The following is a 23,854-nucleotide window of genomic DNA, read 5'->3' on the forward strand; positions in this document are numbered from 1 at the left end:
TATTTTGGTCAGTTTTGTGATTTTTGTGAGGTTTCAGCCAGTAACTTGTAGGTTTTTGTGGTGTTGTTTGCGGTTCTAGCTGCTTTGGGCCCCCCCTAATAAAAAAGCGCCGCCCCTAGCGATTTAAGACGATTTATTGAAGCGCGAGCCTTGGCACTGTTGCGGAGCACTGCAGCTAGCTGGCAGCAGCGCATTTAAACTATTAAGGTATTACAAATACCTAAATTATACCTAATTCCCTCTTAAATTTTCCCTCTTCCTATACTACTACTACTCCTATAACTAATCATAACTAAAACATCCCTATACTTGACTAGATGACTCTACTAGACTATTCAGTCCACTCAGCTCCTTCTGTTTAAACTTGCACTGCTCCCTCAGTCAGTACTTACACTGTCTTAGATAGCACCCATAAATAGTACCCCCCAGTCTTGGGTTTCATTCCATGTCACCCACATCCCCTGAATCTTTTTTTTTTTTCCTTTGTCTATCCTTGTCCTCTGCTGCAGTTGCCTATCCTGCTCAGCTGGTGAAGCTGGCAATTCTGGTCATGCCCTCTCCTCCTCTCAAATTGCAAAAACACACTCCTCCCACCTCTCCAAACTGGCCACAAATACACCAAAGAAGAGCAACTCTAGGCATGGGACTGGCCCACCTCTTCACAAAATAGACCCAACACCCTACAACTAGGAACATACACCCACCACAACCCATTACAGCCTCCAATACCACACCATACTCACACAAACCATACACAAAAGCATAATCAAAAAAAGAGGCCACCAATCAAAAACCACCAAAACACACAAACAACCACCAAAGACAACACAAACAAAACACACACCCAACACCTCACACTCAACAACAACACACCCACAGCAGTCAGTCAGAGTGTCAAACAGTCACAAGGCCAAACACAATGCCGTCACACAGAGAACGCTCACAGACACCTGACTGTCCACACTGACAGCCTGCCACAAGGAGAAGGTCACAGTAAGCTGTCTGTCAGGGCGCTGTCGCATAGGCAGAGGTCAGCAGCAATAATACCTCAGCACTCCAGTCATTGTCACGCTGGTGTAAGCGACCTGGGCGTAACATGTAAACGACGTGCGCGCGCTTTGGCACTCACTGAAACGGACTGAGAGACAATGATGATTATGATGCCAAGGCATAGGACTGATTGACCCCCACAGATGATATGATACCACCTTGACCATGTCAGCTTTCACAAAGATCAATCACACAATGGGCAGATAACATGGATCTGGTGCTGCCTGCCAACGATGACATGTCTGACTGGGATCCTGTGCTGACATGCTGCTGGCACCTGGGACCCTAGTTCCGACTAGTGGCAAGGCTCACTGGAGCCATGCCCCTACCACCCTGCTCAACAAAACAAGCTAAAACACTTGCCTTTCATGCTAAAAATGCTTTTAGAACAATGCTGCTCAAAAAAACCTTTTAAAAACTCTGAACACTGCCTCAATGCTAATGCTCTGTGTGACAAGACTCTCCTGTTGTGTCACAATGGAGAAAACCTCCCTTCTGGCTCATGTGAAATGTGGTTCACGCTTTCAAGTCAGGCCCCTCCCCCCAAAAGGTTCCGGCCCATATGGGTCAGGGTACCAACCAAATTCATTTATCCATAAAGATCAAGGACATCCACCAGTAGGGAAGACAGGAGTGCCAATTAGGGTATCATTGATGCCTGCAACTCCATCCCAGGTCCTGCAACTCCACCCTACCGACCTCAGGACAATCAATTAACACAGGAACAGACTCCTCTGCGAAAAGGATGAAGGAACTACCCTCTAAAAACAAGGGACAACACCAAAGATATCCAGAAAAACACTAGAGGGATAAAATGTATCACTAAACAAATACCCATATGCAACACAATTCCTCTAATATAAACTGAAAAGAACACTCCAAAGTCAACACACACATGCCAAAAATGGACACAATATCTCATCAAAATCCCCACAAGAACTGATAACATCAGATCACTATCATCACTTACTGATGGAATCTCTCACCCAACATCATAAAGAGCCTCATCACACACGATCCTGAAAAATACAACCACTTCCAAGACATAAATCCCCCTCACTCCTGAAAAAACCCTCACAGTAAAGAACTTCCCAAAAAAATGAAAAACACACCACTAAGAAACCATGGGACAGCCTCTGCCCCCCTTCCGAATGCGCCGGACCAAATGCTGCAGGCAAAACCTCAAAAAACAAATCCCAAGGAAAACAAAGACTAGGACTGGTATTCTAGGCAAACCTGAGCAAAGAGCAAACAAGCAGGACAAAAGAAACCAGTCTGGTGGACCCCAAACATAAACAAACTAACTACAAACCTTAAGAATCACAAAAAAACTATGAAAATCCATAAAGGAAAGAAACAAAAAAAAAAGAAAGAAAAAGTCAAAAGATAGAAAAACAATCATCCAAAAAAAAAAAACTATAGAAAAGAAAAAAACTAAAGACAAAAAGAATCATACCAGAGAACTTTCAAATAATAGCAAAACAGGAGGAAACTCCCAGACATTGAGATGATACTGACATTCAAAAACTGCTGAAAAATACCCCCCTGACAAACGATCCAACATACTGGCTGACAGGTTCAGTGCAAGCTTCTCCCAAACCCTGGACTCCCCCAGCAGTGCAATCCTGAACTGCCCTCTCAATCTTCCAGCAAAAAACAGCTGGCTCCTCAAACCCATCCTCCTCCCAGCATCCACAGGACCAGCCTCTGGTCCTGTGAACATTCAGTCTCACCTGTTGTAATTAAACAGCACTGTAGGGAAATGTGCACCACAGATAGGCACACTGGCTGTGCACCCAAATTCTTACCGGCCTACCTCTGACGGCCCTGGAAGGCATAAAAGCCATCTTGAGGGACCTGGACCTCAAAGCCAGAGTGCTTGGCAATTCTGCCTCATTTATAGCCCACATGAGATTTTAGCCATACCTGCATCCATAGAACTTTAAATTCTTAAAACACAAAAGACAGTGCCTTTGCTGAGGACAGAGGAATTCTTTTTCTCAGCAAAGTCATTTGAATGGCAGTGTGCCATGCCTTTTTCCATCTTTAGAATAATTCTAAACAAACTGATCACAGAACCACAATGACCAGACACTGGCTGGCACATGTTAAACAGATCACCACATCATGGTTCCATTTTGCTACAGTCCTGGGGGAGGGTGCAAAACCTGTGGTGCACCAAACCCAAGCCCACAGAGAGGTTGGCGCTGGTCCCTTTTGTCAGTCCTGGCAAAAGTGTTGTTTGGCAGCTACTTTCATGGCCCCACTCCTCAAACAAGGCTGCTCAGTCCGGATAACTCTGACACAGGCACACTTATGGCATCAAAAGTTTGCAAATAACTGACAATTGGGGCCAAGGACCTAAGTGACATGACTGGAAGATGGGCCTGACCACTGAGGCGCCACAAGTACACAAAACACAGCAGAACTCCATACCCTATCGAAAAAACCAAAAAAAGATCCACATGTAGTCTCACGGGCCTGGAAGGTGACCCTAGCTACCAAATGTCTGGCAATCCACTGAGCACAGAAGAAGTTATCAGGGTAGTCTCATAGAAAAAATACCTGGACCTTCAGGGTAGTTATAGTCTGTCTGGGACACTAGTCTGACCTAGATCCCCACTTCGCTCACCATCTACAGAGTTCATTGTTCATTGAAGGGATGATTGGAACAACCTGACATTCGGACCAAAGGATATCATTGCTCACAGATCTGTCCCAATCTCAGAGCCACAAAGGAGCCAGTCTCAAACATCTTGACTGAAGCAAACTGCTGAAAAAAATGCAGCTTCTATTCATTCACTTAAGTCTGCCCCCAGGTGACCTACAGGTAACTCCTGGGTCAAGCTCAAAGGACCAAGCTGAATAAGATGATTCATACATGACTCCCCTCCACAGAGACGGAGAAAAGTGCATACATGGCAAACCTCGATTTTCATGAAACAGGGGGCTGGGAGAGAAAAATGACTCGGACATCGCGATCAGGGACAGCGGACTGGAGGGATAGATTCATCAAATCAAGACTCCCTATGCTGTGGAACAAAATCCCGTACATGACAGGCAGAGCAATCTCAACAGTGTCACAGAGAGAGGCAGATAGGCCCGCCACCTTTCGCTAGTAGCAATCAGCTATATTACAGTACGCTTCCTAGATATACCCAGGCAATTGAAAATAATGAAAGCTCAGACAGATAGCTAAGATAGAAATGGGTTGAAAACCCTGGGCCTAGTAGGAAAATGAACCTATGAACCTATAATTAATATATTTAAACAAGTATCCTCAGTACTTGTTGCTTTAGATAGCATGTGGTAGCATGGACCTCCCATTTTGCTATATTAGATGAAGGTCTGAAAAAAAACAGGAATATGATATGTGACACATGGTCTGCATGAACAATCAAAGTAAAGCTTTGCACATAAGCCTTGCAAAATATGGTTAGAAAGATTTTACTGCAAATGCATCCTTTGCTCTTTCTCTCTTGAGTTGAATATTTTGTTCATAAAATTCTTATGATAAAAATCATTGAATACAACATAGCACCTACAGTTTTCTTCAAATGGCTTTTTAGTTTAAAAATTCTGTTTCGTGATGCATAGTCATATTAAAGAAAGACTTCCCTGCATATCATTTTCAGATTTTGTTGTACAATTAGTTTATTTCAAAGCACTAATGTGCTTTCTGTTTATTGTTTCCAGCTCCATCACAGATTGTTTTGATACGTCAGGAAAGCACAAGTCAGAACAGTGTGACACTCTTGTGGAGGGAGCCCGACCAGCCCAATGGAGTAATTCTGGAATACGAAATCAAGTACTATGAAAAGGTAATATTAATAGGGAAATCCAATACTGCGAAAGTGTAATGTCAGTAAGGAAATCCAGGTTGTGAAATGTAAGTCTCAATGAAAAAAACAACAACTACAGCAGACATCCTAAGGAGAGTACATGAAAGGAAATGTTTTCATATGTTTGTCAAAGAAAAGTATTTTATATAATTAGGGTTACCTGAATATAATAAGAATCGTTCTGCTGTTTTTGTTGGATTTCCCTGGATGACACACTGCTTATATGAAATGTAAATGTGCATTTGTGCTAATTTCTCCTTTTATTTATACTGACATTAATACAATACAATATAAGTGGGATTTATGGATGTGAAGACAATGAGGTACAAAGATTAGCATAGCTTCCTCAAAGTGCTTGGTTCTGCTTTTTTTTTTGTTCCCAAATATGGTTCCCTCATTGCCAAAGTTCATGTCCTTCTCTGACTTACATGTTATCAGTACCAGGATAAGGCTTAGATTCCTCAAGACCAGGTATACTATAAACCTGATACCATAAAAATGAATTAAGGAAAAAATATGTCTGGACACATTAAGGAAGGAACTCTGAATTAATTTATATGCATATTTTTCATACATTATGCACAGATGTTTAATGCAATGTTTGCTCATTTTGGGGCATGGTACTTTACTTTGGAAATGGTTTAAATTTTACAACTCATGTGCACTGTAGATGTGCATTAGGAAGTCCTGAAAAAAATAGGATCAGCTCATTATTTATGAAGGGTCTATATTAGAAGCACTTTTGTCGACATGTAAAACCCGAAGTCTGAAAACAACGAAGTTACAGAACAGTGACTTTTTTCCCAGGGAAAAAAATCATTGTTCTAAAATAAAAAAAAAAAAAAAAAAGTTATAAAGACAAAATAAAGTGGGGGGCTTTGCCCCCCACACCCTCCCTACTTAAATATGCCAACTCTGAGATCACACCACAGTGGAAAAAACATCAAAGTCCCGAGAACGGCCCAGCAATATTTTTCCCTGGGAAAAAATCTCTGTTCTGTAACTTCACTGTTTTCAGACTTTGGGTTTTACATGTCGACAAAAGTGTCCACTCTTTCGTCACTTCGATCTTCTAATACAGACCCATTTATGAAATAGTGCTGTTGATACTATTACAAGCACCACTCAGTAATGCAGTCAAAGGCAATGTTCAGTATATCAGCACACAGAAACACCATGTTCATGTTACACAGAAGTGTATAATCTAAGCCTTATACTAATTTACAAATCTATTTCATGTTTTCAACCATATGTGCACAGAATGTACTTCGGCATAGCCTTATGCTCACATCTTAGGACAATTTTACAATCCATGATTCACTAATCTCTCTCCTGGAGCAGTTATTCCAGGCACAAGTGTGTAAAAATAAACATTTATGTGAAAGATAAAGCTACACTGTTATGTGAATCATAAAACTTTTGTTTAATAGTCTAAAAAAAATCTACCCTTAGATGTTTACACCCATCTAAATGCTTCAGAACTATTAGATGTAATGGAGCCTTTAATTATGTGACAATAACGTGATAAGGTTTTAATTGCAAGTAAACATAATGTATTTCATTGCTAAACTCTTTTTTCTGATGACTTGGGTAATTACCAAGAATGCAGCTTGATATTCTTCTTTAGACCTTAGATCAATACGTTCCCAATATATTTTTTGAATTTGGCAAAATTAGCCATGTGAGACTTAATGTTTTGGATGAAGAAGCAATTAACAACGAAAGAGTTTGAGTTAAAAAATATTCATTTTTAACTAATGGGCAATGACAAAAAGGGTGATTGAAGTTGTATCTTTGGATGGATACCTTCTTCGTTGTTTTCCAAATATTATAAATTTGGAATATGCTTTTTAATTATGCATCTTGCATTAACCCCTGTAATGTGTTTGATCTTTGGCTTCCACACACTGAGTGGTCAGTGGCAATCGGTGCATAACTCTGTAGCTCATATGCTGGCTGGAATGTATTATTACCAGAATATTACTCCCAAGATGTTGACTTTGTTCTGGCTTCCCCTATATCTTCTAATAATTTATAGTCTTCAGTGTTTTTTTTTTTTTTGCCTTCCTGGGTGACTTGCATCTAACATACCACAAGGGATTTGTTTTTCTTATTTTCCCCTTGGGTTTTCAGCTCTGCTCTCTTGAGGTTATTAATATTTCCTTGGCCATAGTTAGAAACAACTGAAGTCTAGCTGTCTGATTACAACCCTCCATTCTTTGTAAACTACCTTCATTGGCTTATGGGTTATACTACCCTGACTATTATAGGAGTTCCCGTAAGTCCTATTTATGTTGCCTTGCTTTCAGTAGCAAACCAGCAGACTTCAGTGACAAACCAGCAGATCATTTTATTGCTATCATAGCAGTTTTAAGGGTTATGTTACTGTCTTGTTAAATGCTATGCTGCTTTTTGTTGAATATATTATGCATCCAATGATTAGTTCATGATAATCTTAATAAAATTGAAACTGAGACCTTTTTCATAATCCTACAAACTCCCATTATCATGTCACAAATCCACTATTTCCATTTGATGACTGATCAATCAGCACTGTAACCATCTTATATCCATAGACGAATGAAAAAGTGAGGCTAATATTTTATAGGTTCATAGATTAGTACTAAGCTAACTGCCCTTGCGAGCCATTTTATGCCTAGTTAGTTATCCCTTGCGAGACTCAAACCCTGGACCTTGTGTTTGTAAGGCAAATACCTTAACCATTAGGCCACCCTCCCAACCTCTATTTCATTTCAAGTGTTTAGGAGGAGAAATGTGTCTTGTGAAATAGGCTGCCCATCAGCCTTCTGCTTCTTTAAACTAAAATGGAGCTTACGTCTCCTTAGCTTCTTAATATCACTCGTGCTACCATAATAAGTCACCATCTCTGTATCTCAATTTCTCTCTTTCTCTCAAGCACAAATTCTCATAGCTAAGAGATACAAGGCTACTGGGTAGATTACATAAACACTGACATGTCAATACTTAATTTAGAAATTCCAAGGAACCTCACCTTTGGCATATGACCAACCACAGAGTCAATATTTTGTCTGAAAACACTATAAAACATATAACAACTAAAGACATTTAATTATTATAAAGCAATGTTCTGTACATAGTTACAGCTACTAGGCAGAAGCAGTATTTATGGCCCTGTCACTGATGAACATGAAAAAGAATTATTACACCTTCAAAGCTGACATGGAATCCTTTCTGCAAATATACTAGTCAAAAGGACTATTGCTTGTTATATATGTTAAAACAACCCAAACAGAGGCCCTGGAAGAGAAAAAATATAGTACTTCATCAAACCACAGTAACATCAATAGTTATGCCCACATAAACTGATTGGATATACTTAATTGCCAAGCACAGTCCAAAAATCTAGAAACACCACTACCACAACTTCTGAAACCATAAAAAATGTTTTAAGTATTTTTTGTATAAGGAACATGCCCTGTGGTATTACAAAGTGGGAAATTGTGCCCCCCTGCATCGCAACTATAGATAGATAGATTGATAGATAAATAGATGGCTATATAGAGAAAGAGAAACTGATAGATATGCACACATAAAAACACACACACACATTAGTTTTGTTCAGAGGTTTTATGTATTTTATTATTGTATTTTAATGATTTGCACTCAATTTAACATTTTTTTCTTGATATATACTTTATTGACATTCTGTTCTTGTTTACAGAGCTTCATTGCATTTTCTGGTGGATTGTTTGTCAGGAATTTATTTTTCACATTGTTGGATGCCTATTTCTGTTCCAGATTCAGTAATATACATAAATTTGAGTTGTTAGGGCATATGTTTATTGTTTAATGTGTGATATGAGTCCAATGTTTGTTTCTTTTTATTTCAAATTTTAAATGTTTATGTAGAGAGGTGTTTGAGTTTGGAGCCTGTGTTTATCATGCTAGATTGTTTAGTGTTTTTTTGTTGTTGTTGTTTTTGTGCATTTGTTTGTTTTAGTGATCTGCTTTTTATTTTATAGCAGGAGGGTAATTTTGTGATTGGCGTGTTTTAGCTCATAAATGAGTTTTCTCAATAGTGGCTGTTTGATCTGTGAGAGTTATATTGATGGTTTATTGACATTTTAGTCTAATTTAAAATTTGTGGAAAGATCTTGTTTTGAGCATATCTTATGCAGAAATGAAAGCCATATATATCAAAAAGGGTAAAAGTTACATCTATGATAGTGTCACAGCACTTTGTATTTAATAACTGGTTGTCAGTTTAAACATACATGCATTGCCAGCATAACATGAGCTATAATGAAACTAACCATATACAATGGAAGAAAGGCAACATAAGGAATGCAGAGTGAATGGAATGTACAGTTCTACTCCTGTTATGATTAGTGAAATACAATATTGTTAATTCTACTTTATCTTTATTGGAACCTATAGTTCTGAGTATTGATCATGTGACAGATATTTTGCTCAGAATTTCATGCTATAAGTTGAAATGCAACCCTCATGCTGGAATGCTTTTCTTTGCAGTATAGTTACCAAGTACAAGTTTTCTCAAAAATTTTGAAGTATAAGCAGAAAGTTAAAATTTATAATCACTTTATATATATTTTTGGCATGGCGGTTTGCCATCTCAGATACATTTAAAAGGAATTACTCCAATAAACAGCATCTCAGAAGTAAATGATAACCAATAATAGTAAATGTAGAAAAGAAGACGAGAATATATGACTGGCATGAATAGTTTAGGAACAAGCATTCTCTCAGGGCACTCAAGTTAATGCTGCCCAACAAGAATCTGCCTTAACCATTAATGGGCTCTTACTTCTGATTATAAATTACTGACCAGGCTTGTAATGGTCTGCAGAATTATCATTTAGTAACCACCTATGAGCCTGTGAAACTAAGTTGTATTCTCCTTGTAGACTTAATTGTCCCTGTGGATGATATCTGAGCAGTTTATACACCAACCCTTTTTCCAGACATTATTAAAGCCAGAACAAGGGGTACACATTCAGCAGCTGGCTACGTGATCAGTCACTCCCCTCTCCTTCCTTATTATGCACTGGGTGGACTGCTGTGAGCCCTTCCTCCTTTTCAATCCCGCTTTCTTTGCAGAAGTCATCGGTCAATATTCATGACAATAAAAGTGAGTGGTATACAACACAGCATGCAAGTAACTGGACATGATGTGTTGTAAACCACACAGCATGCAAGTAACTGGACATGATGTGTTGTATACCGCACAGCATGCAAGTAACTGGGCATGATGTGTTGTATACCGCACAGCATGCAAGTAACTGGACATGATGTGTTGTATACCGCACAGCATGCAAGTAACTGGACATGATGTGTTGTATACCGCACAGCATGGAAGTAACTGGACATGATGTGTTGTATGCCGCACAGCATGCAAGTAACTGGACATGATGTGTTGTATGTCACACAGCATGCAAGTAACTGGACATGCTTGGCCAAGGAGACACTGTGGGGATGCCACTTAGCTTACAGGATGGACACATGGACCAGTGTGGGAGACTAATCTCGCTGACTGAATAGGGGTTATCTGGCAGTCTGAGACTTCAGAGATTGGTTATAACTGTTTTTGAACCTTATTAGCTGCTATTCATTTTGGTTTCAGATATTTCAAGCATATAATGTTATGAAATAAAATGGTGACGCTAGTGCATAATATCATGAAATAATTTGAAGAAACTAGCTCCAATGTGTCATTGTGTCTTATGCTTGGACAAGGGCTCAGGGATAATAGCCATATCATTAATATGAGAAAGAACATAACACAAGAAAGAGACATTTTCAATCATTTATGTCATAATATTGCTTTTGATCTAGTTAGAGAAAAATCAAAAAATATCATGAACAGATATTGGGAAAATGACAGAATGGATTGTGCATAATAAATGCAACATGAAGGAGGATTTCTGTACCCTTTAACAAAATTAGAAACCTTGTTAAGCCAATCTGCAGTAATTTATCCTGTACAGATATGATTTATGGAGGAAACATGAAGCTGCTAGGCCAATATGTGATATTCTGCATTATTTTAGTTGACTACTGTGGCACAGAATACCAGCTTATTGCTACTTTTACACTGAAATATCATTAAGCCAAAGTAGTAATTATGAATTCAGAGGTTTAGCTGCACATTCCAATATATAACCACATATTCTACTGTTTGCATTGAAAGTGTTGTTAAATACCTTTAGATCCATGCAGTCAGCATCATCATCACTGTTTATTTATTTTCTATTTTGAGAGGAGGAGGAAGTCAGGGCTTACAAACTGATACTGCAACTTAGAGCATGGGCGACCTGCACTTCTGCACTCTGATTGGAGAACAAATGTGGTCCAGCAGGCTGTTAATCTACAGGTAATGCCCACTGAAAAATGAGAATGCCACTTCACAGCAACATATTAAGCTGCCGTGTTGCTCAAACTGAAAGAAAGCTAACAGCCACCATTATTTTACCCTCATTAAGCAGTGCTTTTGCTGTCTAGCAAGTGTAAAAAAAAAGAGGAAAAAAATAAAAATAAAATAAAAATATGTATGTGTGTTTATGTCTCGGTGTGTGTGTGTGTGTGTGTGTGTGTGTGTGTGTGTGTGTGTGTGTGTGTGTGTGTGTGTGTGTGTGTGTGTGTGTGTGCATGTGTGCGTGTGTGCGTGTGTGTGTGTGTGTGTGTGTGTGTGTGTGTGTGTGTGTGTGTGTGTGTGTGTGTGTGTGTGTGTGTGTGTTATTGTGGACCAAAGCGAGAGTGAGACCAATTGCACAATTATTTAACACTCACTAAGCAGCGCTTTTGCTGTTTAGTGAGTGTAAAATTAAACAAAACATAAAAAAAGACAATTGCGTGTGTGTGTGTGTGTGTGTGTGTGTGTGTGTGTATGTGTGTGTGTGGACCAAAGTGAGAGTGAGACTGATTGCACAATTATTTAACACTCACTAAGCAGCACTTTTGCTGTTTAGTGAGTGGAAAATTGTGTCTTTCGGCTTTTCCCATTTAGGGGTCACCACAGCAGAACTCCAGTCTGCTAATGATTGGCAGTTGATTTTTACGTACCGGCTTGCCAGGCCTGACACACAACCTACAACGAAGGTACGCCCATTTACGCATGTCTCCACACAGATGACACTCTAGCTGAGAATCGAACTGGACAGCATCTTACTGTGAGGCGACAACACTACCGCAGCACCACCACCACGGCTAGTGAGTGGAAAATTAAATTAAAACATAAAAAAAGATAGACAATTGCGTGTATGTGTGTGTGTGTGTGTGTGTGTGTGTGTGTGTGTGTGTGTGTGTGTGTGTGTGTGTGTGTGTGTGTGTGTGTGTGTGTGTGTGTGTGTGTGTGTTTCCATCTGCATGTGTGTTTGTGTGCATGAAAGCAGAAATGTGGTTCTGTCTCTCTGTGTGTAGAGTGAAAGTGATTGAACAGTGGCAGCGGCAACACCATTAAAGAGGTTTGCATACTCTCAGCCTCTTAGCTTAAGAAATCTGGATAAAGCCTAAAATAAAGGTGGAACACAGGCTCAAAAATAGGAACAGGTTTTAAATATAACTCTTATAAAATTAGAAAGTTGCTTGAATAACAGGATTTGTTTTAGCATGCATATTTTGAAGGAAATGAAGCCTGAAACTCAAATGTCTGTCATTATTTAGTGACTTCAGTCCTCAATGATTGGCAACAAACCACACATTTTAGGAGTAAGGCACCAAAAATGATGCGAGTATCTGGATATTTTTTGAAAACGTTATATTTTGAATGCAAAATATTTCCTCCAACACCATTTACGTATACTACACTATGTTTGAATCAGTAGGTGGAAGAACTATTTTACAACAAGAATATATAAAAAATAATATAGTAATAATAATAATAATAAAAAATGTAAGTAAAACACAACATTTTTATAGACAGCCCACACTCTAAGCACAATAATACCCTGTAGGGTGTGTATAACTGTGTAAATAGCTCCCTTCCAGGGGTGTATAGGCCCTCCACCTGTGGTGTTGGGCCTCATAACACCCCTGGGTGGGTGTTATTTGCACAGTAACCCATGTCCTGTTTGGCATTATTGCTTGCATATAATCTAAGAGATGGCCCTCATAAAAGAGAGAGAGATTAATGGAACTGGACGTGGAATATTTTTATCTATACATTTTTTAATTAAATAGACATTTCAGTGTCGCCTTAACTGTTCAAGGAAATGTGATATGCGTATACAATTCTAGTATATTCTTCTGAAGCAGTCTGATACAACATGTAGTATATGACCCCAAATGAGAGAATAATACATTGCAATTTAGCAGAAAACAGTTTGTAAAGTCTGTAAAGCATGGCAGGTGCTAAACTAGTACTGTGCTGTATATCAACAGATATCTGATTTTGAGGAGATTAAATTCAAGCAAAATATCTACATTTTTTAGTTTTGCAAATGAAAACATGCACATTGTATTATTTAACAAAATGATTACACAGCTAACAATCTGGCACTGATCAAGAATTTTTTTTGCCCTGAGAAAAATGTTATGTAATCAAATCATTTATTGTTACAAAGTCAGTAACCCATATTTGGTGTTTTCCTAATTTCTGTGCCCACATTGATATTTCTGTTCATGTTTTCCACTCAGACAGTGGCATATTTACATTTCCATTAGTGATGGCAATATTGTCATAATTACTTTACTTTCTGCCTAATCAGTCATGTGCAAATGATATGAAAATGATCCATCAAGTCGAGATTATAGTTGCATTTCTGAAAGCTTATTATAAGGATTGTTTCTTTTATGTTTTTAGCTCAATATGTGAATCAGCTATGAACTAGTATTAACATCTTTAGAAGAGCTGTAATTATAGATTTTCCTTTACATGAGAAATGGATTATTGACTCAGATAGTGCTCAGTACATTCTTTTGTTTAACAAATAGTTGTTTTGCTTCACTTCACGTCATTTAGTCTATGTTAACAGTTTTCTACACTTATCTTATGATTTTTTAATGTAGCTTCATCTGTAGTCCATACAAAATTGATAAATAGCTTGTTGTAATTTTAGTAATATTATTAATATTCAAATTCCATCTGCTGCCTTTTGTTTTATGCTTGTTCTGCACCCATCATAAAACTAAGGCACACAAATGTAGTGCACAATCCTGACTTTACCTTCTGCTGCAGACTTAAAAAACTCCAAATGACAAGTGAGATAAATAAAAATAGTGCAGATATCTATAGCTGCAACAATAAGAAGGAGAGACAAACACAATCTCAGTGTCAAAAATGCTACAAATGGAGAAACATGGGATCTATCATTATGCAAAAAGATATGGCTATAAATTAAACCTTGGTGAATACTACTTGGACGTGTAGTGCTAAAAGTAATCCTGGAACATTACGAGTTATGGAAAAATAGCTGTTCTTACTTTAAACAAAATTTGGATGCAGATAAATGCATTAATACTGTTTGCTATTAAACTTACTAATAGTTCATTCATTGCTGAATAGGTGTGGCTACCCACACTACTGTTGTGAGTGCCACCTTGGCTTATGTAAAATTAATATTTTTCTATTGACATGCATAAGGGGAGCTGCCAAAACTAGACAGCTTCTTCAAATTTTCATAAATAATTACATAATAATAGTATAATGCATTTTAGAAAACTCTGCTATTGGTTTGTTTATTTGTTTAGCCTGAAGAATGACCAGAAATATCACAGCTCTCGAAATTCAGACATTCAATAGTGAGCTCGCTTCTTGATCTAGGAAAGATGGATGAAGAAAACAGTGGGTTTGTGGGCCAGTAGTCTTCAGGTGGTGATCTGACGACTAACCCAATGTACAAGGAAGTCCCATGAGTCTATAAGTGTCACTGGTTTCTAAAACATCTTCTCCATGCTAAAGCATCTGTGCAGATTTCCATCAGATTTGAAACAGATTACTGCAGTAATCAGCACTAATTAGGCTGTGTTTCATTAAGGAATGGGGCTGAGATTACAACATGGAAACTCAGGACTAACTGGAGAACCAAGACATGCAGAAGACACCTACAAAGCCACACATACATTATTTGGTCAATGTGCATATGCATAAACTAGCCAGGCCTCATCACAGGGAATAGTGTTGACAAATGGCTCCCTTTTAAAAGCCTCAAAAAAACCCAAAAACCCAGGAAAAGAGTGAATCTTGAAGGTTGCTCTTCTTTTGTTACAGGGGTTCAAGTCCTCCTGCACTAGGAGGTCTAATTGCTCACCCCTCCCCAAACATATATATACCAACTCCAAGATCACAGTATGTCAGGGAAAAGGGAATATTTCAGGAAATGGCTATCTCCAATTTAGTAGATACAAGTCCATTTTTCAGCCAGTCAATTCCATGTTTCAGGACTTGCTCTAGCTGTTGGTTACCACTGATAACACATTGTGTAATTCATGATATTCAGATATCAAAGAACAATACCAGACCAATGATCACAGGGACCATAAGTTATCCAGCAATACACAATTTTAAACTGACACACTTGAAATTTACTGCCACCTTTTGCAAGTACTCAGTAGTGCTTACCTCCCTAATCAAGAAGGGCCATATTTGATAAGATTGGTATACATTTGTCTCTACCCAAAAACTAGCATTAAAGGCAGACAAAGTACTACTCTAATTGACATGTAACAACAATGTATTCAATAGGCTGGAAACATATTGAGTCAGGAACTTTTCCCTCTGCAAGTCTTATTGATTTGCTGGTATTGATCTAGGCCGCTAGCCAATGCTTTTGTGAAGAAATAGAAGCTCAGATAGGATTGGGTCTTTCATGGCTTGAAAAGGGAGTCACATGTCATCTTGGAGCAGCTGGTTGGCTACTGAGTATAGGAGGAGGTATGCTCATCTATCATTTCTTGTTTAAAAATTGATGAGACCTCTGCAGTTGAGCAACATGTCTAAATTTGTACATAAAAGGGTGTTGTATTCATTGATGGGTCTGATAAGGGAAGAGCACAGTGGTAAGATGGCTTCTTTGAATCATGAAGAAATTTCTATTGGAAGTTAACTGACAATGGCAGAAAGATGATGATCAAATGAGCGGGAGTTGTCCACATAAGTGCCTAGGCCTTTTTTAGCCATATCTGCCTGAAGAGGACTGTGACTTATAATATATGAGGTGAGAGCAGCTTTTCTGACAAATGCTACTTTGCTGCACGTTTTGCATTTAGCTTGAGACTGTATTCACTTCACCAGGTATGTGCATATTGTAGCCCTTGGAGCAGTTTACTATACATTACACAGCTTGCAGTCATCAGTAAACTCATTCAACTACACTTCTGGGATATTGACATAAATACCTGCAGAATGAATGCCAAAGAGATGAAAGTGAAGCACTAATCCCTCAAGCTCCACTACTTAGAAATTTACATTCAGAAAAGGCACCAGCAAGTTTTACAGCTTGCCATTTGTTGGATAGCCAATTTGCAATTCAATAGACAAGGTAGGGTGTTATATTAAGTTTTTCTAAGTTTTCAGTAATATCAGCATGGGGATACTGTCCAAACTCTTAGCCAAGTGAAGATAAGCAACATATACAGAGTGACCACTGTCCACAGCCTCTATAACCTTTTCAAAAAAGTTTACTAGATTCAGGAGACAGGACTTGCCTTTCACAGAACTGAACTGGGTGGGATCTAGATCAGTTAAGTTGCCTATGTCTATCTAAATATGTTCTGCTGTTACATGCTTCATGGCTTTGCTTAAAATGCTGGTGAGGCACTATATTGTCTTATTAGCATGACTGTGCTACTATTCCCTTAGTGGTCATCATATTGCAAGAGACTGCACTACAAAAAGAGAATACTGCAACTATAGAATATTGTACTATTAGGACATTTGGGAAAGTCTACAAGAGAGAGGAGTCCTGATAATGTATAATATACTCCAAATAGCTGAGACAACTCCTGCATTTAGGGCTGCCACAAACATTTCTGTCACATCATGGTAGTTGCTAACACTATAATGGTCCTGACAGGGATATGGCAAACTGTGTTCAGGGGCTAGGAAATGCAGCTAGGGCACAGGAAACAAGCAAAAAAATGTTGCAATAGTTTGGGGAGAGGGGTCAGAATACTTCCAAACAACAAGGCCATAGAAAAAGGACCATGATGGTAGGAATAGCCATTCATGTCTCACCGTCCAACACATATCTCAATGTCCAATCATAACAGTTTGTAGTCAATGTAATAACATTTTTATTCAAACATCTGTTTGATATGCGAAGCTAGATTGCAAACAGACCTAATTGTGCTACTAAAATTGATTTGATAACTTATTTGTGAAATTTGTGAGGGGGGGGGATAATTCTGTAGATAACATTAGTTTACAAAACAACTTGGCTGATTGCAAATGTCTTACAATTTCAATAGAATTTCAATAGAAATGGCTGAGACAGCTTGGCCAAATTAAGAACAGATACAGCATCAGGACCAGACGGGATAAATGGTTAGTTTTTGCTTTCCATTAAAGAGAATATCAAGGAAATCTCATTATATTTATTCCAACATTATTTGAGTTTTAGAATTATCCCTTTTCAGTGGAAAGGTGGCCATCTTATTACAATTCACAATGATGGAGGTACATTTAGCATTGATGGTATTAGGCATGTAATTCTTACAGCCTTGTTGGCAAGTACTTTGAGTGAATTCTGATACGAATAATGCAGAATTTGGTGGGTCAAATATATTGTAATATAGACCGACATGTTTCTCTGTGAGTATGTGACTACTAAGACATAGAAAAGATGTTTGGCATAGTTTCTCATCATCAAATTATAAAAGCCTTATAAAAACTGAAATTAAATAAGATGTCCATATATGGGTAGTAAATTTACTAAAAAATAGGATGGCTAGAGTAATTATTCAAGGGTATAAGCAAAATTATAACATGCAGGAGAGTTTCTCAGGGCTCAGTTCTGAGCACTTTACATTTCCATATGTTAATGTCTTCATTTGCATTTGTTGGGTGTTGGGTTGGGAACTTTGCTGCCAATGATATAATTGTTCAAGTGGTCACTTTAATTAAACAACAATATTAAATTCAATGCTACGTACACATATTACTTGGATGGGCTCAGTCTAATGGCATGAATTGTAATAACTGCAAGTGTAAGATGCTGCATATTGGTAAACAAAATTTTGCCTTCTGTTCTAGTATGGACAGTACCATTAGCATGGAAAGCTTGAACTATGAAGATTTAGGAATTATAATTAGCAATCAATTGAGCTTTGAATGGCAAGTGAATAAAATGCTGAGAAACATGCACTCAGCTGTAAGAACTTTATTAAGAATTCTTTACTTTAGATATGACTTGAATATTATCCCTATTTAATATACTATCAAAAAGGATGGCACACTCTCATATCACATAGACATATGTTGCTTTTCTACTAAAACAAAACAACACTATTTGTTATCCTATAGTTTGCTGCACAACACTTTTGTGAGCCACCTCCCAGTGCAGTGCATTCAGTTAGAATCATCATAAAGTTTTGTTTTTTTTTTCAACTCACATATCCTAAAATGGTTCTGTCTAACTGAAAAGTTGGGTTTGACATTTTATTATCTGGTCCCCAAGTATCTTCTGAAGCAGTCACAGAGAATCTTCATTATTTATTTATTTATTTGTTATTTTGTTGCTGTAATAAAACCACGATCATTTGCCCCACCTCAGACAGCGCATGCATCCCTCACAAGAAAGTTAGTCTTTGATGTTTTATTTGTTGCAAAGTACAGCTGTTGGCCTCTGCTTATTTAAATGGGAGAAAATATTGAAATTACTACTGATGTGGTCAGCAATATATAATTAATTATCTAGCCTACAAATATTTCTAATACCAAGTAGCAGAGAAGAAGTGTGTTTCAGTACTTACTGCCCATGTTTAATATTCAGACAAGCTCAACATGTTTTCTATTTAAAACAATTTGCTAGTTATCAATAGGAAACAAAATATTTACTTTCCTTGCTACATTTATATCATAATATTTATCTTATGCAACATGTTTGATAAATATTTATGCTTTCTGCATATTGATGCAAATATATAACATGATTACCCCTCTTTGGCAGTTTTAACAAATAAATAGCTAGATAGCTATATGCCAAGCTCTCTCTCTCTCTCTCTCTGTCTATATACATACATACACACACACACACACACACACACACACATATATATATATATATATATATTAGATTTTTTATATATATATATATATATATATATATATATATATATATATATATATATATTAGATTGATAGGTGGATTGATCCTGGAATCATAGGAGGTTACTAGGCTTCAACCTGTGTTCCCAAGTGTGTATGATTTCAGCAGACACTAAAATCAACACCTATTGCTCCTGTCCAAGAGGGACACATGTGGAACCCCTGGGGGTGAATTTTCAGTTACCCATCCAATCATCCAAATTATGATTAAATAGGGCCAATGAGGGGTTTTGCTTAACATGAATAGGAAACTTGTTACAAAAGTGGGGCAGCCTCTGTAAGACAAATTTGTCTCTCCAGCAAGTTCTGTCAATATCACATACCGGGTTAGGGTCCTTGGAGTGAGTGATCTGTGTGCCATTTGACTTACAAATATGCAGCATTTCCATTAAATCTGGGTCAGAGATTGCTCTGTATGCAGGGAACAAGTAGCCTCTGAGCAATCCATATGACACAGAGTAAAGTGACAATGATTTCAAGCTGTCCACATGAGACAGATCTTGAAGACCTTGAATTTTCTTTGTAAGGAACCTTTGTGGTCTCTACAATTACTGCAGGTGTTTGGAAAGGAACATACCAAAGGGAGAATTGTACTGCATTATTGGCCTGATGAGGGAAGAGTACAGGGGAGTTATAACCTATTTTTGTTTTGGAGGCAATCTCCTTACGTATGAGATGAGCAATATAAAATGCCCTTCTTGCCACTGTGGAAACATGGTGATCAAAGTTAAGGTTGCTGTCAACCTGTGTACCCAGATCTCTCATCACTGACTGTGTGCTTAGGGTATTCCTATTGATGTGGTATTGTGCAGGAACATCACCATCGCCAAAGTGGATGATAATGCATTTTTTTACATTAAGTTTAAGACCATGATTTTGGCAACAGTCATTAGTCTGCATAAGACCTCTTTGCAGGATGTTGACAACGCTAGGGGTTTCAGCGATTGCTCTGTTTGCAGTGATCAGCAAACTTTGTCAGCCACAATCCTTTCATTTTAGCATGTACTTTGGAGAAGTAGATTCCAAACAGTAGGGGTCTCAGAACTAGTCCCTGTGGAACACTACTGGTTATGGCTCTGCTGAAGGAGGTGGCTTCTCCTACATTGACTGTATGAGTTTTATCAGTGAACCAGTTTGCAACCCACCTGACAGTATATGGGTTGATAGTCAGCTGGGTGAGTTTATCAATGATGCCTGACTGGGGAATTGTGTCAAAGGCCTTGGCTAAGTCTAGGTAGGCCACATGCACAGATTTGCCCTTGTCTAGGGCATTGGTGTCCATCTTGAAGAAGTCCAACAAGTTTAACAGGCATGATCCCCCCCCTGCCAAAGCCAAACTGGGTGGGTCAAGCATTTGGAGATTTCCTGTGTCCTTGTTAATAAGGTCCATGATAATTCATTCCATGGCCTTGGAGATAAGACTGGTCAGGCTAATGGGTCTATAGTTCTTGTGGTCCATGGATGCACCCCCTTTTTGCAAAGGGATGATGGTAGCTGTTTTCCATTCCACTGGGATGAAACCAGTGCTTAAACTGTTATTGAAAAGTGTGCCCAATGGTGATCCTAATTCCTGTTTTAACCCATGTAGAACACAGCCCAAAATGTTATCTGGTCCCACAGATGCTGTGTTTTTAGCCCTGGAGAGGGCATTTAAGATCTGCTCCTTGGAGATACTAGGTGAGGGACAGGTGATAGGGGTGCTTATGGGTATTTGTGGCTGGGACAGGGGAGTGATGTTTTCACTGAATCTGTCAGCCAGCAGGCTTGCTATATCCACAGGTTCTATATATGTAGTACCATTAACTACAACTTCAGAGCAAATCTGTGCCTTACCTTTGACGTTACTGATGTAACTAAAGAATGCCTTGTGATTTTCCTTAGTTAGGAAATAATTTGGATTCATAGCTAGCGTTGGAGGACTTCTCTAGGAGTCTTATTTGCTTGTTTAAGTTGAAGAGGGAGTGTTTCCAGTTTTGAGACTGTTTCTTCCTACTCTTAGACAGCAATTTCTTTCTCCTGTTGTATAGCCTATTAATGGCAGTTGTCCAGCAGGCAGGTTTGCTTTCATTGAAAATCTTACTTTGTTTCTATCAGGTACGGCAGAGTCAATACAATTGTGTAGGTGCTTGTATAAAGCATTGGTGTATAACTCAGCATAGGTATCTATTTCATCGGTGGGGGAGGGGCTATAAAGCTATTTATGCCATCATGTAAGAGGTTGTAAATGGCCTTGGAAAAGTTTTTTAGTCTAGTTATTGCTTAGGGGGGTCTTGTTTTATAGTTAATTCTAGCGAGATTGATTTGTGATCAGATATCACCAGGTATAGCTCTACACTGGGGGTGGTGCAGCAGTCCCCCATGGGGGTGAGCACCAGGTCCACAATGTTTCAGCCCCTTGTGGGTGTGTCAACTAGCTGGTCCAGGGCATTGGAATTAATGAAGTGAAGGAACCTTTGGGCAAGTAAGTTAGAACATGTATAATTTACCCAGTCTATAGACGGGTAATTATAGTCACCCAAAACCAGAGTGTTTGTTTGCATCTTGATTGACTGAAGTAGATCAAAGTAGGCTGAGCGGATGTCTTGATTTATGGACAGGGGTTCTATACCTGGCAATGACCTGAAGAGGGGTCTTAGCTACAGTCAATTGCACCTGAACTAATTCAAGGGAATCATGTGTTTTACCAATCTAGAGATGTATTTATCTTTAATGAATATTGATACATTACCTCCTTTAGTTCTCATGCCTTCATTTTGTGATCTGAATGCATGGAAGGAATTGTTACCTGGTAGAGCTGGGCTGCTATCCACAGCCTTAAACCCGGTCTCTGTGACTGTACAAATGTTAACATCTTCCAGGGTGAGGATGCTTCCAGTTAGTGACATTTCTCCTTTATTTTATTTTATTTATTTTTTATCTGACTGAGGCAAAAAGGCCCTTTTTCAGCAGAGGCCCAGGGAGAAAAGCACCACACAGAACAATAATGACAGATACATTTAGATATTTAGACATGATCAGTATACACACAAATAGCAATAGACATGTTTTTACAATGGTATGCAGCACTCCTACTATGCTAGACTCCTAGCGTTTAACATCATAACCTTGACGTTGCTTTTGAGGGTAGTTTTACATCTAAAATTTTGTTCTGGTGATGTTGCCTAAAAAAGGCACTATAGGGATGGCAAGAACCTTAGCCAGTAAGTGAAATCCCAGGGGTGATAGATGAAGACTATCTCTGGCAAAGCATCGAGATCTGTCGACCATGTCATCCCAAGCTGACAGATACCAGATCCCCTTTGAATGACACCAGAAACTAAGCTAATTGTTGAAGTCAATCATTTTTTTTTGTTTATATTAAGGTATCATCCTAGATGAAGGTAAAATGTTGCTTAAGGCTAGGGACATTCCTGCCTGAGACACATAATTAGAGAGCTCACTCATGTCTCTCTTCATATAGTCCAGTGAGGTAGTCAGTAAGAAGCCGGTCACACCAACATGGACTATGACAGAGTCATAACAGTGCATGTTACTGAGAGACATGGGTGCATGCGTGATGTGGCAGATCCTGGCACCCGACAGTCAGCTGACCATGACCCTTTCCTTATCCAACTTTGTGAGTGGGACATCTGTGAGACTCACAATTGAGTTGCCTATAACTAAGATGTTTGTTGTTGTGTTATGCCTTAAGAGCTTGAATGGTGAGACCCTGGTGTGTGATATATTATGTGTACTATGTTCTGCAGAGGATATATTATGTGAAGTGTGCTTGTGTTTGTGTTTGGGAGGTCTCTGATGTTTTGGTAAGCTTCTTTTAAGGATCTCCGTATATGTAGGTTTATGCGTTGTTGGTTTGGTAGGTGCAGGAGGTGAGGTGTGCATGCTGACAACCTGCTTATTATCAGATGGACTGACTGGAGAGTGAAAGAGCCTGAATTCTAGGTTCTTGATATAGATGTATCTCTCACATAATGAATTTGTATGGACTAGAAGAAGTGGTTTGTCCATGTATATGAGGCAATTGCTACATTGCTTCAGGATGCACATGTCAAACAGGCTAAAGAAACTGTGGGAAATTGTCTGTCCATAATGCTAGGCAAGTTGATGTGGTCAGAAAACAGGGAGAGGACTGGAAGGACCAGGTAAAGTAGAAAACAGGAGAAGTGGACAAAAAATACGAAGGGCTAGTGAGTAGGATCTGTGCTGGTACCTCAGTAGCTTCGCTGAATGTATCACCTGTCAGTGAGGAACAATCATGAGAACTCACTGATGGAGCACCAGCAGAGTACTAAAGGAGAATTTTCAGGCCAAAGTGTTTGCATCTATAACCACCAATGGTGCCCACTGTTGATAGATAAGATAGATAGATAGATAGATAGATAGATAGATAGATAGATAGATAGATAGATAGATAGATAACTAAGATAAATAGATATGGAATGTGTAGACTGCAGTGTTCATTTGTACCCTGACATTATGGAATGAGATTATGATCAGACCTCAATGGTCATAACTAACTTACTATATGTTTGAGACATCCATGCTAAGTGGACATAATAAAAGTTATGTTAACTATAATTCATTGTAGTTCATGTAAATTTATTTGGTCCATGGTCTACCAGTTACAAGAAAAAAGATGTTGGAGTGCAAACTGTTTAATGGCTTTGAAAGCCTTAAAACAATCAGCACTGTGACACAA

At 38.5% G+C, this 23,854-nt stretch overlaps 1 protein-coding gene across 1 annotated transcript in view; it reads left to right on the plus strand.

Annotated features, from left to right (window-relative positions):
- The window catches only part of EPHA8 (EPH receptor A8), a 2,987,396-nt gene that overhangs the window by 2,143,465 nt on the left and 820,077 nt on the right, over positions 1-23,854 (plus strand). The window contains exon 6 of the mRNA XM_044061766.1: positions 4,747-4,871. Coding sequence (XP_043917701.1) covers positions 4,747-4,871 — 125 coding nt within the window. The remainder of the gene's footprint in view (positions 1-4,746; positions 4,872-23,854) is intronic.

Source organism: Protopterus annectens, chromosome 2.part0 (assembly GCF_019279795.1).
Source record: "Protopterus annectens isolate FY-2018-M chromosome 2.part0, PAN1.0, whole genome shotgun sequence".
In the NCBI taxonomy this organism is placed as follows: domain Eukaryota; kingdom Metazoa; phylum Chordata; order Ceratodontiformes; family Protopteridae; genus Protopterus; species Protopterus annectens.